The 15,498-nt window shown below is 47.9% G+C and overlaps 1 protein-coding gene across 1 annotated transcript in view; it reads left to right on the top strand.

Annotated features, from left to right (window-relative positions):
- Positions 1-15,498, top strand: part of lpcat2 (lysophosphatidylcholine acyltransferase 2) — a 112,353-nt gene that overhangs the window by 74,802 nt on the left and 22,053 nt on the right. The window contains exons 11-13 of the mRNA XM_085991387.1: positions 6,328-6,481; positions 6,941-7,039; positions 8,580-8,721. Of these exons, the coding sequence (XP_085847513.1) occupies positions 6,328-6,481; positions 6,941-7,039; positions 8,580-8,721 (395 nt within the window). The remainder of the gene's footprint in view (positions 1-6,327; positions 6,482-6,940; positions 7,040-8,579; positions 8,722-15,498) is intronic.

The raw sequence follows: 15,498 nt of genomic DNA, 5'->3' as shown, positions 1-15,498 counted from the left end.
AGAAGCCAGGAGGTTGCTGCAGGAGCACTATGGTAACGAGCTGAAGACAGCCACTGCATATATTGAAAAGGCTACCAAGTGGCCACAGATCAGATCGGAGGACGGAGAGGCATTGAACGCATATGTTCTTTTCCTCATAGGATGTCGCAACACCATGGAGGATGTTGAATTCATGGAAGAGATGGACAATCCTACGACTATGAGAATCATCATCTCTAAGCTTCCTTACAGGATGAGAGAACAATGGAGAAGAACAGCCTTTGAGATAATGGAGAGACGGAAAAGTCGAGCCAGGTTTGCAGACTTAGTGAATTTCATAGACAAACAGGCTAAAATTGCTAGGGACCCATTGTTTGGAAACATCCAGGACGCCAGCCCGACCACCGATGGAAGAGTGAAAGCCAAGCCTGTTGAATCAAAGACTCTCAGGAAAGGTGGTTCCAGGGGAAGCAGCTTTGCAACTATCGTCACTCAGGCCGAGGAAGAAAGGCCCCAGAACTCATCTCCCAAAAAGAGCAGCACAGTGACGCCTGCTAATGCCTTTCAGAAGCCATGCTTATTCTGCCAGAAGAATCATACATTGGATTTCTGCAGCGACATCAAAGCACAGCCACATAAGGACAGAATCGAATTCCTGAAGTACAACGGCCTATGTTTTGGATGTCTCTCTCGGGCACCTGAGTAGAAACTGTAAGCAAAGAACAACATGCAGAGAGTGCACTCGGAAACATCCCAGTCTGCTGCATATCCATAAAGAAGAACAAGTCTCTAAGAAGAGTGAAGAAAACAATACCGACGAGAAGGTTGTTTCAAGTGCTCTGGTGTCGCTAGAACCAGAGACTTGTGGACTCACTGGGGCCGGTGACAGTGACTGTATTCTTGCCATCGTACCAGTAAAGATCAAGTCTAAGAGGAGCGAGAAGCTTGTGGAGACTTACGCCTTCATGGATCCAGGTAGTTCAGCAACGTTCTGCACAGAATCACTCATGCGACAGCTGAACGTTAGAGGCAGAAGAACAGAAATCCTATTACGCACCATGGGTCATGAGAAGTCAATGCAAAGTTATATCCTGTCAGACTTAGAAGTGTGTGGACTTGAAGAGAAGGACTTCATAGACCTGCCTAATGTTTTCACACAGAGGGAGATTCCTGTTAGAATAGGGAACTTAGCCCTGCAGAAGGATGTGGATAGATGGCCTTACCTAGAAAAGGTGCGTCTCCCATACATTGAAGCAGAAATTGGCCTATTAATTGGAACCAATGCCTACAAAACTATGGAGCCATGGCAGGTGATAAACAGCAAGGATGACGGACCCTACGCCGTCAGGACAGCCCTTGGATGGGTAGTCAATGGACCGGTAAGGAGAGAGGATGGCAACAAGTTGAACAAGGAGGAACGACAAAATGTCACAGTTAATCGCATCTCTTATCGCAAGCATTGAAGAGCTGTTGATACAGCAGTTCAACGCAGACTTTTCAGAACGCAGCTGTGAGGAAAAGACAGAGATGTCACAAGAAGACCATCAGTTCATGGGTTTGATGACAAGGTCTACACAGTTCATTGATGGCCACTATCACATTGGTTTGCCACTGAGAAGACAGACCGCGAAGATGCCGAACAATCGCTGCATAGCAGAGCAACGCGCCATCAGTCTAAAGAGAAAGCTGAACAAGAACCCCGACTTTCACAAAGACTACAAAGGCTTCATGAGAAACATCATAGCGAAAGGCTATGCTGTAAAAGTGCCCGAGGAACAGTTGAACAGAGACGATGGAAGGGTCTGGTACATTCCTCATCACGGTGTGTATCACCCAAAGAAGAAAAAGATCCGTGTAGTGTTTGACTGCGCCGCCTCATTCAGAGGAACTTCACTGAATGACCAGCTGCTTCAAGGTCCTGATCTTACTAATACCCTCATTGGTGTCTTGACTAGGTTTAGACAAGAGCTCGTTGCCATGATGGCAGACATAGAATCAATGTTCTACCAAGTCCGAATCCCTGATGAAGATGCTGATCTTCTGCGTTTCCTTTGGTGGCCAGATGGCGACGTTAGTCAAGCGATGGTGGAATGTAGAATGGCCGTACACTTGTTCGGAGCCACATCATCTCCCAGCTGTGCAAGCTACGCTCTCAGAAAAACTGCAGAAGATGGCAAAGGCAAAGCACCATCAGAGGCCGTGGAGACAATCTTCAGAAACTTTTATGTCGATGACTGTCTGAAGTCCGTGTCAACAGAAGACGATGCCATCGCACTGTCAAGAGACCTTAGAACTCTGTGTTCGAATGGAGGATTCCATCTGACTAAGTGGATAAGCAACAGCAGAGCAGTTCTAGCTTCTATCCCAGAAAAGGAAAGAGCCACTGAAGTCAAAGATCTGGACCTGAGCCACGATGTCCTTCCTATTGAGAGAGCTCTTGGTGTACAATGGTGCATTGAGTCAGACACGTTCAACTTCAGGATAATGGTGAACGAAAGACCATCCACAAGACGAGGGATTCTCTCCGTGGTCAGTTCCATCTACGACCCTCTTGGATTCCTGGCACCACTCATTCTGCCGGTGAAGCTGATGCTACGAGAGCTGTGTAGAGACAAGAGAGGATGGGATGAAGATATCCCAGAAGGTCAAGCTCAGAGATGGCACAGATGGTTCAGATTTGCAACAACTTTCTAGCTTCAACGTCAGTAGATGCATCAAGCCCGTGAGTTTTGGAGTTACAAAGACGGCTCAACTACATCATTTCTCGGACGCCAGTGAGGACGGCTATGGCACGGCTACCTACCTCTTGCTGACAAATCAACAGGGCCAGAAACATTGTGCCTTCCTCATGGGGAAATCCAGGGTGGCTCCGCTGAAGCAGGTCACCATCCCGAGACTGGAGTTGACGGCAGCGGTTGTTGCAGTTAAAGTTGACCAGGCGATGCGGAAAGAGTTACAACTCCCACTAGAAGAATCTGTCTTCTGGACGGATAGCACGATGGTGCTGAAGTATATAGAGAATGAGAAGATACGCTTCAAGACCTTCGTAGCAAACAGAATCTCATCCATTAGAGAAGCTACACAACCATCTCAATGGAGGTATGTAAACACCTCATTAAACCCAGCAGATCAAGCCTCACGGGGATTGAAGGCTGAAAACTTCATGAGGAGTGAAACTTGGTTACAAGGCCCAAGTTATCTGCTGGAAACAGAGAGATCATGGCCAGAAAGACCAGATATGCCAAGTCAGATTGCTGAAGACGACGTCGAAGTCAAGAGATCAGTCACAGTAAATCTCATAACTACGAAAGAGAACTTTGACACAGTGAACAAGCTCGTTAACCATTTCTCAGGATGGCACCAGTTGAGGAAAGCAGTTGCATGGTTTCTAAGGTTGAAAGAGTTGCTGCTACACCTGAGCGGCAAGAGAAAAGAGTACCGAGCCACTATCAGTCAGTCTGAAAGTAACCCCGATAAGCAGAGAATGCTTCTACAGCAGTATATGCATCAGCACAAGACCACATTGGGTAAGAATTCATTGACCGTGGAGGATTTGGCCAAGGCTGAGATGGAGATAGTTTGCTTCAGTCAGAGACAAAGATACCCAGAAGAAATCGAAGCTTTACAGCGAAATACTCCAATCAAGAAAGGTAGTCATATCTACAAGCTGGACCCTGCACTGCAAGATGGAGTACTGAGGGTGGGAGGGAGACTAAACAAATCTGCGATGCCAGAGGAGGCCAAGCATCCTGCTATCCTTTCTAAGGACCTCCGGGTTGCTACTCTCATTCTTCAGCATATACACCAGAGTATTGGACACAGTGGGAGGAATCACGTGCTTGCGAAGCTAAGACAAAGATACTGGATTCCAGGAGCTAATTCTGTAATAAGAAAAATACTCTCTGAATGCATTGTTTGCAGACGGTTACATGCTAGAGCTGGGGAGCAGAAAATGGCAGACCTGCCTGAAGACCGTTTGTTACCAGACAAGCCCCCATTTACAAACGTAGGGGTGGACTATTTTGGGCCTTTCGAGGTAAAGCGAGGACGGAGCCTTGTCAAGAGATATGGTGTGCTTTTCACTTGTTTGACCATCAGAGCAGTTCATATTGAGGTGGCACACACGCTTGACACTGATTCCTGTATTAACGCCTTGCGGCGCTTTGTCTGTAGAAGAGGTCAGGTGTCCATTATGCGTTCTGATAATGGCACTAATTTCGTCGGAGCGGAGAGAGAACTACGGGAAGCTATTGAAGGTTGGAATCGGCTTAAAATACAGGAAGCCATGATGCAAAAAGGAATTAAGTGGATCTTCAATCCTCCGGCTGAATCCCACCATGGAGGTGTCTGGGAAAGACAGATACGCACCGTAAGAAAACTACTCAGTTCTGTACTGAAGCAGCAAGCGCTCGACGATGAGGGACTCCAAACCGTTCTGTGCGAGGTCGAAGCCATCATTAATGACCGACCGATAACTAAGACATCAGATGATCCCAATGACCTCGAAGCCCTGACTCCGAACCACGTGTTGTTGTTGAAAACACAGCCAGCCATGCCCCCGGGAGTCTTCAAAAAGGAAGATCTGTATGCCCGTCGGAAGTGGAGGCAAGTTCAGTATATGTCAGACCTTTTCTGGACCAGATGGACAAGAGAATACTTACCTCTGCTACAGGAGTGTCAAAAATGGTCCAAAATAAAGAGGAACTTCATTGTCGGAGACATTGTCTTAATCGTGGATGATTCAGCCCCTAGAAATTCTTGGTTGATGGGAAAAATAATTAAGACCATGCCAGACTCCAGAGGCGTCGTTCGTCGCGTTTGTTTGCAAACCAAGACCAGTACCCTGGAAAGACCGATCACAAAGCTCTGCCTGCTACAAGAAGCAGCGTGAAAAGTTCCTGAACGAAAAAAGTGGACACTTATATTGTAAATATGTTGAACTCATTAGTTTATGACTCTTAATGTTTGAGTAATTGATACGCTTCATGTGCCTAGTCAATTAGGGGCCGGAATGTAAGAGCCATAAAAGCTTAAGAAAATACTTTAAAATATTGGTTAAATAGCATAATGCAGTTAATTTACCTGATTGACTTATTGTATTAAGAAACCCCCTATTTTCTTGCTCCAGTAGTATAGTCCGAGACACCCCCTTCATTCTTGCCACAATGGTACAGTCCCTAAGCCACACATGGTATGCAGCCATTTTACAGTTTAAACTCCACGTGGCTGAAGGAGGCAGAAGTTGTGAGGTTTGGAGCAATACAGTTTTTGACCGTGTTCGTTTATACGTGTTTGCTTTGTAATTCCGTTTGTGAAGTGTTATAGTAAACAGTTTAAAAGACAAAGCTACGTTTGGGAACGTTTTATTTCGACACGCGTCTACTCGTTGTTAACAGCCCCACAGCTCAGTGGCTGCCTGTTTGGAAACTAAGAAGCGCCACTACAGAAATCATACCCATAGTATTTTGGACTGGTTACTGTTGAGTTTTTTCTTGTACGTGTGTGTTTCTGTCGTTATTTCAACAACAACAACTTATATTTGTATAGTGCCTTAAACATAATAAATTGTCCCGAGGTGCTTCACAGGAGTGTTATCAAAGAAAAAAAAATTGTCACCGAACCATATAAGATGTTAGGGCAGATGACCAAAAACCTAGTCAAAAGGGGTAGGTTTTAAGGAGCGTCTTAAAGGAGAAAAAAAAAGTGGAGAGGCGGAGAGATTTAGGGAGGGAATTCCAGAGATTAGGACCTAGGCAGCTGAAGGCACGACTGGCAATGGTGGAGCATTTAAAATCCGGGATATTCAAAAGGCCAGAACAGGCGGAGCTTAGAGGTTTTGGCAAATTATAGGGCTGGAGGAGATTAGCGATGAGGAGGGGCGAGGCCATGGAGGGATTTGAAAACTAGGATGAGAATTTTAAAATCGAGGCATTACTTAACTGGGTGCCAATGTAGATCAGCAAGCACGGGAGAATTTGTATGGAATTGTGAATAATTAAAATGTAATTGAACCCCGTCCTTTGGGGGGGAAAGCATTGAGTTACTTTGGGGAAGCATGTTGAACTTATACTGATGGCCATCTTGTTGTGCTCAATACATAGAACAGGAAAGAGAAGATCATGTGAATTCTATCTTTGAACTCTTGAAGCGTTTAATTTTTATGTCTCATTCTTTCAATTTTCTCTTTCTATTTTATCTACCCAATGTATGTGATAGTCATTCTTCAATTGCAAACACACCCAGTGATAAATAACCTGGCTTTTTCTAAAGCTGAAATTCTTAGCTTTTAAAGTTTGCTAGTTTAACTAGTTACTTTTTACTATGTCCAATTATTTGCTTTACTCTTAGTCTGAAATGGGACAATGTAAGAAAACAGCTGGACAATTTTGCTGCAATTGCCAGTAAATCCAAAGGTGGAAGGATTGGTATTGAGGAATTTGCAGAACACTTGAAACTGCCAATTTCACCTGCACTTAAGGAGGTGTTTGCTCTTTTTGATCGGGTAGGTGGATTTCCATATCTTTTAAAGGAAAAAATGTGTAACAGGGAAATATATAGATGGGAAAGGAAGAAGCATTTTTTCCCAAATGTTTGTAACATTTTAGTAAGTTTGTAGAACATTGATCATACCTCCAAGAGAAACTGAGCAATTCCAGTGATTAGACCATTATTATGTGCCGCATGAGTTAATCTAGAAATAGAATTTTCAGGGTGATTCAATCAAAGTGGTAATTTCTCTATATAACGGGCATTAAAAGTAGTACTTGTAGTATAACTACGTTATTCAATGCAATGCTGTAATTACACCCACAAACATGACAAGCTTACAATTGTAGTGCAAGTGTTCCATTTAATTGTAGTACTACATCTATTTACTAACTCAATTTATCAGATTTTGTATGGCAGATAACATTTCATAGGTAATAAACATGACCAACTGATGTTTTGTCTTTCTTTGTAGAATGGCGATGGCACCATAGATTTCAGAGAATATGTAATTGGTTTGGTGGTTCTTTGTAGTCCTGCCAACACAGAGGAGACTATTCAGTTTGCATTTAAGGTAAAAATAGTACAAACATTGCCACTCTGAGAGATTGAACTATTGATTTTGCCATTCGCTATACATTTTCCAAATTGAATAAAACCGTTCAGATGATCACATTTGAATTTAAAATAATTAAATGCAGAGCCAATGTTTCCTTGAAGTGTCCTGTTAAAATCAACTGGTTGCCATTATTCCTGGCACTTTGAACACCATAAGATCTTGGCATCAACAAGCTATTCCACTGCATGGAAAATGAAAAGGATGACCTTTTTCAAATGTTTTTGATTTTAGGACATTGACTGCATAATTCTTCCTGCTCCTGTGTGATCCAAGAGCGAAAAGAAAAGCAACGTTTGGTGCTGGAGTGGGTGGCCAGTCTCCCAGTACCAGGGGTTTGTCTATCTTCTCTCTAGTGTAGTTCAGCGTTGGTTCTCTCCGTGGGGGCCGAGTGGGCATCAGCACCTTGCATTCTTGGGAGCTACCAGTACTGCACTGAGTGATATGAACCTCTTCTAGATACCTGCTTATCAGTGGGTGTGAGCAGGAGATTTACACCTCTACCTGACACCATATCCCATTTTTCCTCCGGCCATCCCGGAACCTTCTTGCTTCCTTTCCCAGCAGGTGTTGTAAAATGTGAAAGTGCCAAGATCTCACGACCTAGAGTGGAGGTCACAATAGTGACTGAGTTCAGAGTCTTTTATATAAATGTTTTGACTCAATCAGTTCCTTGATTCGTAAACTCTCCATCTGTAGTGTGCCTCTCTGTCCTTCCATAGTCAACAAATCTGAATCATCCAAGGGTGATAAAGGGTATTTCTTTATTATTTGAACAAATGTTTCTTTTGATTTAAAATTCACTCTGTTGGTTTCCAAGTTAGTGAGGAAATTATAAAATATTAGCTGTAATTAGCCTGGATTTGAATATATTCATGCTACTTTGTACACATTTACTGTTTTATTCATGGTGGTGTGGTCTTCCAGCTTTGTCATAAGTTGGATACAATTCAACTTCTGAGCCATTTTACCAAATTTATAGTTGTCCTTTATAGTATATATAAATAGTTTATAATGGTTGTCTCTCTTTATTGGTAGCACCCTTGTCTCTGAATCAGAAGGTTGTGGGTTCAAGTCCCACTCCAGGGACTTGTGAATAAAATCTAGGCTGACACTCCAGTGCAGTGCTGAGGGAGTGCTGCACTGTCGGAGGTGCCATCTTTCGGATGAGACGTTAAACCAAGGCCCTGCCTGCTCTCAGGTGGACATAAAAGATCCTATAGCACTATTTCAAAGAAGAATAGGGGAGTTATCCGCGGTGTCCTGGCCAATATTTATCCGACAATCAACATCACTAAAAAACAGATTACCTGGTCGTAATCACATTGCTGTTTGTGGGAACTTGCAGTGCGCAAATTGGCTGCCAAATTTCCTACATTACAAAGGTGACTACACTTCAAAACAAAAAGTACTTCATTGATGTAAAGCACTTTGGGACATCTGGTGGGCGTGAAAAGTGCTATATAAATCCAAGTCTGTCTTTCTTTCTATATCTCAGCTGTTTGACACGGATGAAGATGGAAATATAACTGAAGAAGAGTTCTCCACTCTCTTGCGGTCAAGTTTGGGTGTGCATGAGCTTGATGTTTCCACATTGTTCGTATCTATCGATGTAAATGCTTCAGGAAAGATTTCGTATGGTGAGTAAATTATGGTCGTGCAATTTCCAGTTACAAGAGAATGTTTTCATTTCTTCTCTGCATTTAGTAGAATTGTGAAAGCACATTTAAAAAATAAAAAAAAAGTTTTAATGGTTTCCTCTAATTTTTTTTTATTCATTCACCTTGTGTAAGGTACCACAGCTGCTTGCAGCCCTCGGGTACATTGCCTAAATGGCCTTTTTTGTGAAAGGGTAGACAATGAGGATCAATAGGCTATAAACTATAGAGCCATTACAGCCATGAGTTGTGCTGCCTTCAACTGACATGTACTTGTAGCAGGGTACAGGATAGTGCTCAGCAACGAGAATCTTGGATGGTAGTGTGGTAAACCACTGTTTGTATTCCACTGTGTACATGCCTGGACATGCCTCGGCTGACTCCTCCCACAAGTCTTAGTATAAAGGTGACTGCTCCCCAGCCCCTTTGTATTCTGGACCGGTCGACCACTCGAGGCAGACCTTCATTCTTTTGTTAATAAAAGCCTTTAGTTACTCTCTTAACTCTCAGTCTTTTATGAGTAATTGATAGCGCATCAATTTTATTAACAAAACTTTTATAATGGAGAAGATCCTCACACCAGCATGCCTGGACTTAGATCATCGGGAGGCGGACTCATCCACCAAGTTTACTCACTGGCTTAAGTGTTTCGAAAAATTCCTGACCGCCTCCGCAGCAATCAAATCGGACGAGGACAAACTGGATGTCCTGACTTCCAAAGTGAACCACCGAGTGTACTCGGTCATCCAAGACGCGACCTCGTACGCGGACGCTATCAAGCTCCTCAAGGACCAGTACACGCGCCCAGTGAACGAAGTGTACGCCAGGCACCTTCTGGGGAGTCGTAAACAACAACCTGGGGAATCGACCGTGGAATACCTTCAGGCACTGTCTGTGCTTGGCCGGGCCTGTGGTTGTAAGGATGTAAAGGCCGCCGTGTACACAGAGGAACTTATCCGGGACGCTTTTGTAGCGGGCCACAGATCCAATTACACCCGACAGCGACTGTTGGAGCAGAGTGACCTCGACCTCAACAAGGCCTCTGAACTCGCACTATCATTGGATGCAGCCTACCGGGGCATGGATGCCTACTCCTCTGCACCGTAGACGCCGCGGGGAATGACAGCCTGGGACACGGTAGGACCGCCTCATAGCGCCGTGCCACCCCAGCCACACCCCAGCAACGGCCCAACTACCGCAGCAGTGTCCCAAGGCCAGACAGCAGTGCCCCAAGGCCAGAAATGCTACTTCTGTGGCCAGGCAAAACACCCCAGAGCGCGCTGCCCGGCGAAAAACGCGATCTGCTCGGGCTGCGGGAAGAAGGGACACTACGCTAACGTCTGCAGGGCCAAAGCTGCCCCGAACCCCAGCAGCGCCGCATGTGGGCCATGCGGTCCGCCATCTTGGGCCTCCCCGGCCATGTGCGAACCACCGGTACAGCAGCCATTTTGGACGCCTCCAGCCACATGGGGATCATGGACGCCGCCATCTTGGACGACAGCCGGAACGCAGCAGGCCCCCAACACCGCCTCATCTGATACCCGCAGCGACACACCGACCCCTACGCTGGCATCCGTTACACTGGACCAAGCGAGACCGCACCAGCTGGCCAGTTCCACAATGGACATTAAGGTAAATGGCCACGATACAATCTGCCTTTTTGACTCTGGGAGCACGGAGAGCTTCATCCACCCCGACACGGTGCGGCGTTGCTCTCTCCCAGTCCTGCCTGCGCACCAGCGGATTTCTATGGCCTCCGAGTCCCAGTCGGCGGACATCGGCGGCTACTGCGTAGTGACACTCGTAGTAGACGGGACCGTGTACGATCATTTTAAACTTCTGGTCCTGCCCGACCTCTGCGCTGCCGTCCTGCTGGGGTTAGATTTTCAGTGCCACCTTAAAAGTGTTACGATGGCGTACGGTGGACCCCTACCCCCACTCACAGTCCGCAGCCAGCAGCTCCCAAATTGCCCGCCGCGCACCAGGTGCAACCTCTCCACACTCAGAGTCACCCCCCCACCACTGTTTGCTAACCTCACCCCCGACTGTAAGCCCATCGCCACAAAGAGCAGGCGATACAGTGCCGGGGACAGGGTTTTCATTAAAACCGAAGTGGAGCGGATCCTGAAGGAAGGGATTATTGAGGGCAGCACCAGCCCCTGGCGAGCCCAGGTTGTGGTCGTTAAGACCGGCGAGAAGCAGCGCCTGGTCATCGACTACAGCCAGACAATAAATCGCTACACCCTGCTGGACGCCTACCCACTCCCCCGCATAGCTGATATGGTCAACCAGATCGCGCAGTACCGCGTCTTCTCGACCATTGACCTGAAATCAGCGTACCACCAGCTCCCCATCAGCCCTGAGGACCGCCAGTATACTGCCTTTGAGGCAAACGGCCGCCTCTATCACTTCCTTAGGGTTCCCTTTGGCGTCACCAACGGGGTCTCCGTCTTCCAAAGGGAGATGGACCGGATGGTAGATCAAAATGCGTTGCAGGCCACTTTCCCATATCTGGACAATGTGACCATCTGCGGCCGTGACTTGCAGGACCATGACGCAAACCTCGAAAAATTCCTCCGCACCGCCCAACTCCTGAACCTGACATATAACAAGGAGAAGTGCATATTCCGCACAAACTGCCTCGCCATCCTTGGCTGTGTTGTGGAACACGGAGTCATCGGCCCCGACCCCGACCGGATGTGTCCCCTTATGGAACTCCCACTGCCTCAAGGCCCTGAAGAGGTGCCTAGGGTTTTTCTCCTATTACGCCCAGTGGGTCCCCTACTATGCGGACAAGGCCCATCCGCTGATCAAGTCCACCTCTTTTCCCTTGACGGCAGAGGCCCGCTTAGCCTTCCACCGTATCAAGGAAGACATTGCCAAAGCCACCATGCACGCAGTGGACGAATCCATCCCCTTCCAGGTGGAAAGCGACGCGTCCGACTTTGCCCTGGCCGCTACCCTCAATCAGGCGGGGAGACCCGTGGCCTTCTTTTCACGAACCCTCCAAGGCCCGGAGACCAGACACTCCGCTGTTGAGAAGGAGGCCCAGGCGATTGTGGAGGCTGTGCGTCATTGGAGGCACTACCTGGCCGGAAAATGATTTACCCTGCTTACTGACCAACGTTCAGTTGCTTTCATGTTTAACAACAAGCAGAGGGGCAAAATCAAAAATGACAAGATCTTGAGGTGGAGAATCGAACTTTCCACCTACAATTACGAGATCTTGTACCGGCCCGGGAAGCTCAATGAACCCCCGGATGCGCTATCGCGTGGCACCTGCGCCAGCGCGCAGATCGATAGACTGCAGGCCCTCCACAATGACCTCTGCCACCCGGGGGTCACCAGGTTCTTCCACTTCATCAAGGCCCGCAACCTGCCTTACTCTATTGAGGAGGTCAGGACCATGACCAGGAACTGCCAAGTCTGCGCTGAGTGCAAACCGCACTTTTATAGACCAGACAGGGCCCACCTGATAAAAGCCACTCGCCCCTTCGAGCGCCTGAGCGTTGATTTTAAAGGGCCTCTCCCCTCCTCCGACCGCAATGTGTACTTCCTCAATATTATTGATGAGTACTCCCGTTTCCTGTTCGCCATCCCCTGCCCGGACATGACCAGTGCCACGGTCATTAAATGTCTGAACGACCTCTTCACCCTGTTCGGTTTCCCCAGCTATATCCATAGCGACCGGGGCTCATCGTTTATGAGCGACGAACTCCGTCAGTACCTGCTAACTAGGGGTATTGCCACAAGCAGGACCACCAGTTACAACCCCCGGGGGAACGGACAGGTGGAAAGAGAAAATGCGACAGTTTGGAAGGCCGCCCTGCTAGCCTTAAAGTCTAGGGGCCTTCCAACCTCCCGCTGGCAGGATGTGCTCCCCGATGCGCTCCACTCTATTCGGTCACTGCTCTGCACTGCCACTAATGCCACCCCTCATGAGAAAATGTTTGTCTTCCCAAGGAAGTCCACATCGGGGACATCGCTACCGCCATGGCTGACGTCCCCAGGGCCGGTCCTACTGAGAAGGCACGTGAGGACCCATAAAACGGACCCCCTGGTCGAGAGGGTCGACCTCCTCCACGCCAACCCCCAGTATGCTTACATTGCATACCCGGACGGGCGGGAGGACACAGCCTCCATAAGAGACCTTGCACCCTCGGGGGCCGCAGTAACCCACTACTCACTACCCCCCCCCCCCCCCCCCCACCCCACGATCCGATATCCAGCCCCAGCAGACGGCAGGCCTGGGCCCAGCGACCCGCTCGACATCTACGAGGACGACACGCCTGTGCCACAGCCTACGCTGGACTCGACGCCGGAAGCTTCACTCCCCCTGCCGTCACCACGCCAATCACAGCGGCAGACAAGACCTCCGGAGGGACTCCAATACACTAACTTTTAATACACTTCACCCCGCCGGACTCAATTTTAAACAAGGGTTGAATGTGGTAAACCACTGTTTGTATTCCTCTGTGTACATGCCTGGACATGCCTCGGCTGACTCCTCCCACAAGTCCTAGTATAAAGGTGACTGCTCCCCAGCCCCTTTGTATTGTGGACCGGTCGACCACTCGAGGCAGACCTTCATTCTTTTGTTAATAAAAGCCTTTAGTTACTCTCTTAACTCAGTCTTTTATGAGTAATTGATAGCGCATCAGGTAGTTCCTCACTTCTGTATCCGTCCCCGGGAAAAACTCTTTCTCCCAAATCCATGCCCATCTTTCCCACAAGTCCATGTTTGAACCTCCAATCAGATTTCTGCCCAGCAGTGAAACTGCCCTAATTAAAGTCACAAATGACATCCTATGTGACTGTGACCATGGTGCATTATCCCTCCTCATCCTTCTTAATCTGTCTGCAGCCTTTGACATAGTTGACCACACCATCCTCCTCCAACGCCTTTCGGATGTCCAGCTGAGTGGGACTGCCCTCGCCTGGTTCCATTCTTATCTATCCAGTCGTAGCCAGAGAATCTCCTGCAATGGCTTCTCTTCCTGCTCCCGTACCGTTATCTCTGGAGTCCTCCAAGGATCTATCCTTGAGCCCTCCTATTTCTTATCTACGTGCTGCCACACGACAACATCATCTGAAAATACAACGTCAGGTTCCACATGTATGTTGACCCAGCTTTCTCTTGTCATGCTGCTTTTCCAACATCCAGTACTGGATGTGCAAAAATTTCCTCCATTGGGAAGACTGGGTACCAGTGAACACAACCCTAATTCCCCTTTCAACATTTGTCCCACACCTTCCCTTCCCTCTGTTACTGACCATCACAGCATCCTCTTGGCCACAATGCTGAAATAAAAGGCACCACAAAGCAAACTTTCCAATCCAACTTTATCCATATATGCATCCAATATTACATCAAAAAATCAACTAATCACCCTTTTTTTCATTCCTGGTATGTGGGCATCGCTGGCAAGGCCAGCATTTATTGCCCATCCCTAATTGCCCTTGAGAAGGTGGTGGTGAGCTACCTTCTTGAACTGCTGCAGTTCCTGTGGTGAAGAAACTTCCATAGTGCTGTTTGGGAGGGAGTTCCAGGATTTTGACCCAGTGACGATGAAGGAATGACGATATATTTCCAAGTCAGGATGGTGTGTGACTTGGAGGGGAACTTGGAGGTGATGGTGTTCCTATACACCTGCTGCCCTTGTCCTTCTAGGCGGTAGAGGTCGCCGGTTTGGGAGGTGCTGTCGAAGAAGCCTTGGCATGTTGCTGTGGTGCATCTTATAGATGATGCACACTGCAGCCACAGTGCACTGGTGGTGGAGGAAGTGGATGCTTAAGGTGGTGGATGGGGTGCCAATCAAGCGGGCTGCTTTGTCCTGGATGGTGTTGAGCTTCTTGAGTGTTGTTGGAGCTGCACTCATCCAGGCAAGTGGAGAGTATTCCATCACACTCCTGACTAATGCCTTGTAGATGGTGGAAAGACTTTGGGGAGTCAGGAGGTGAGACACTCGCCACAGAATACCCAGCCTCTGACCCGCTCTTGTACGTTCCCTCAGTGAGTGTCTTGCGTCTGCCTTTGCCTATCCTAGTGATGTTACGCAGTGCTACACCAGTGGCTGCAGCATAACTGGTGGAAGGCTGCTGACTTTCAGTGGCGCTCACTGCAGACAGTCTTGCAGTTCGACCTCGAGGAGCTGGTGGCTGGGAGCATAAAATCGTGTGATGGCGTTTCTTTGTCTTCTTCACTCTCCTCTCCCTCTTCTTGGTCAACCACTGTCTGGGCAGGCTGGATTTCTTGGGTGTCTGAGCTGAGGAAAGCACAAACGTCGGGTTGTGGTGAGGGGAGGTCGGAAAAGCAAGAGGTGCATGCTTACACCATGTGCAGCTTGTACATCAGAAGAGATTGTGGGATGATGGGGAAGTGGAATGTGTGAAGAAGGATAATGTATGAGGATACCAGCATCTTGTATTCATTCAGCCCTGCCACTGGCCAAGGGCTCAGCCATGCCCCTGCCAATAATGGCCAGCACAGTCTCCTCCAAGGGGGTGAGGTGAAGCTAGGAATGTGAGGTGTGCCTCCTGTTTGGTAGAGATTGTTAGTAGGTGAGTGCTGGGGGTTGGGGCGGGTCGTGCCTTGAGCAGTGTGTGAGGCTAATGGTGCAGTTGGCAGGAGACGGCTTTTGACGATGCATTCACTGACCTTGATCACTCGTCTGAGGTCATGAAACTTCTTTGGGCACTGGAGCCAGATCCTGGGGATGACACTGCTGGCAGTGACAGCCTCGGTGATCTGGTCCCGCA

The sequence above is a fragment of the Somniosus microcephalus genome, chromosome 6, assembly GCF_052327205.1.
Source record: "Somniosus microcephalus isolate GS21.2 chromosome 6, FLI_Smic_1.0, whole genome shotgun sequence".
In the NCBI taxonomy this organism is placed as follows: Eukaryota; Metazoa; Chordata; class Chondrichthyes; order Squaliformes; family Somniosidae; genus Somniosus; species Somniosus microcephalus.
This window is presented reverse-complemented; position numbering and strand designations above follow the sequence as displayed.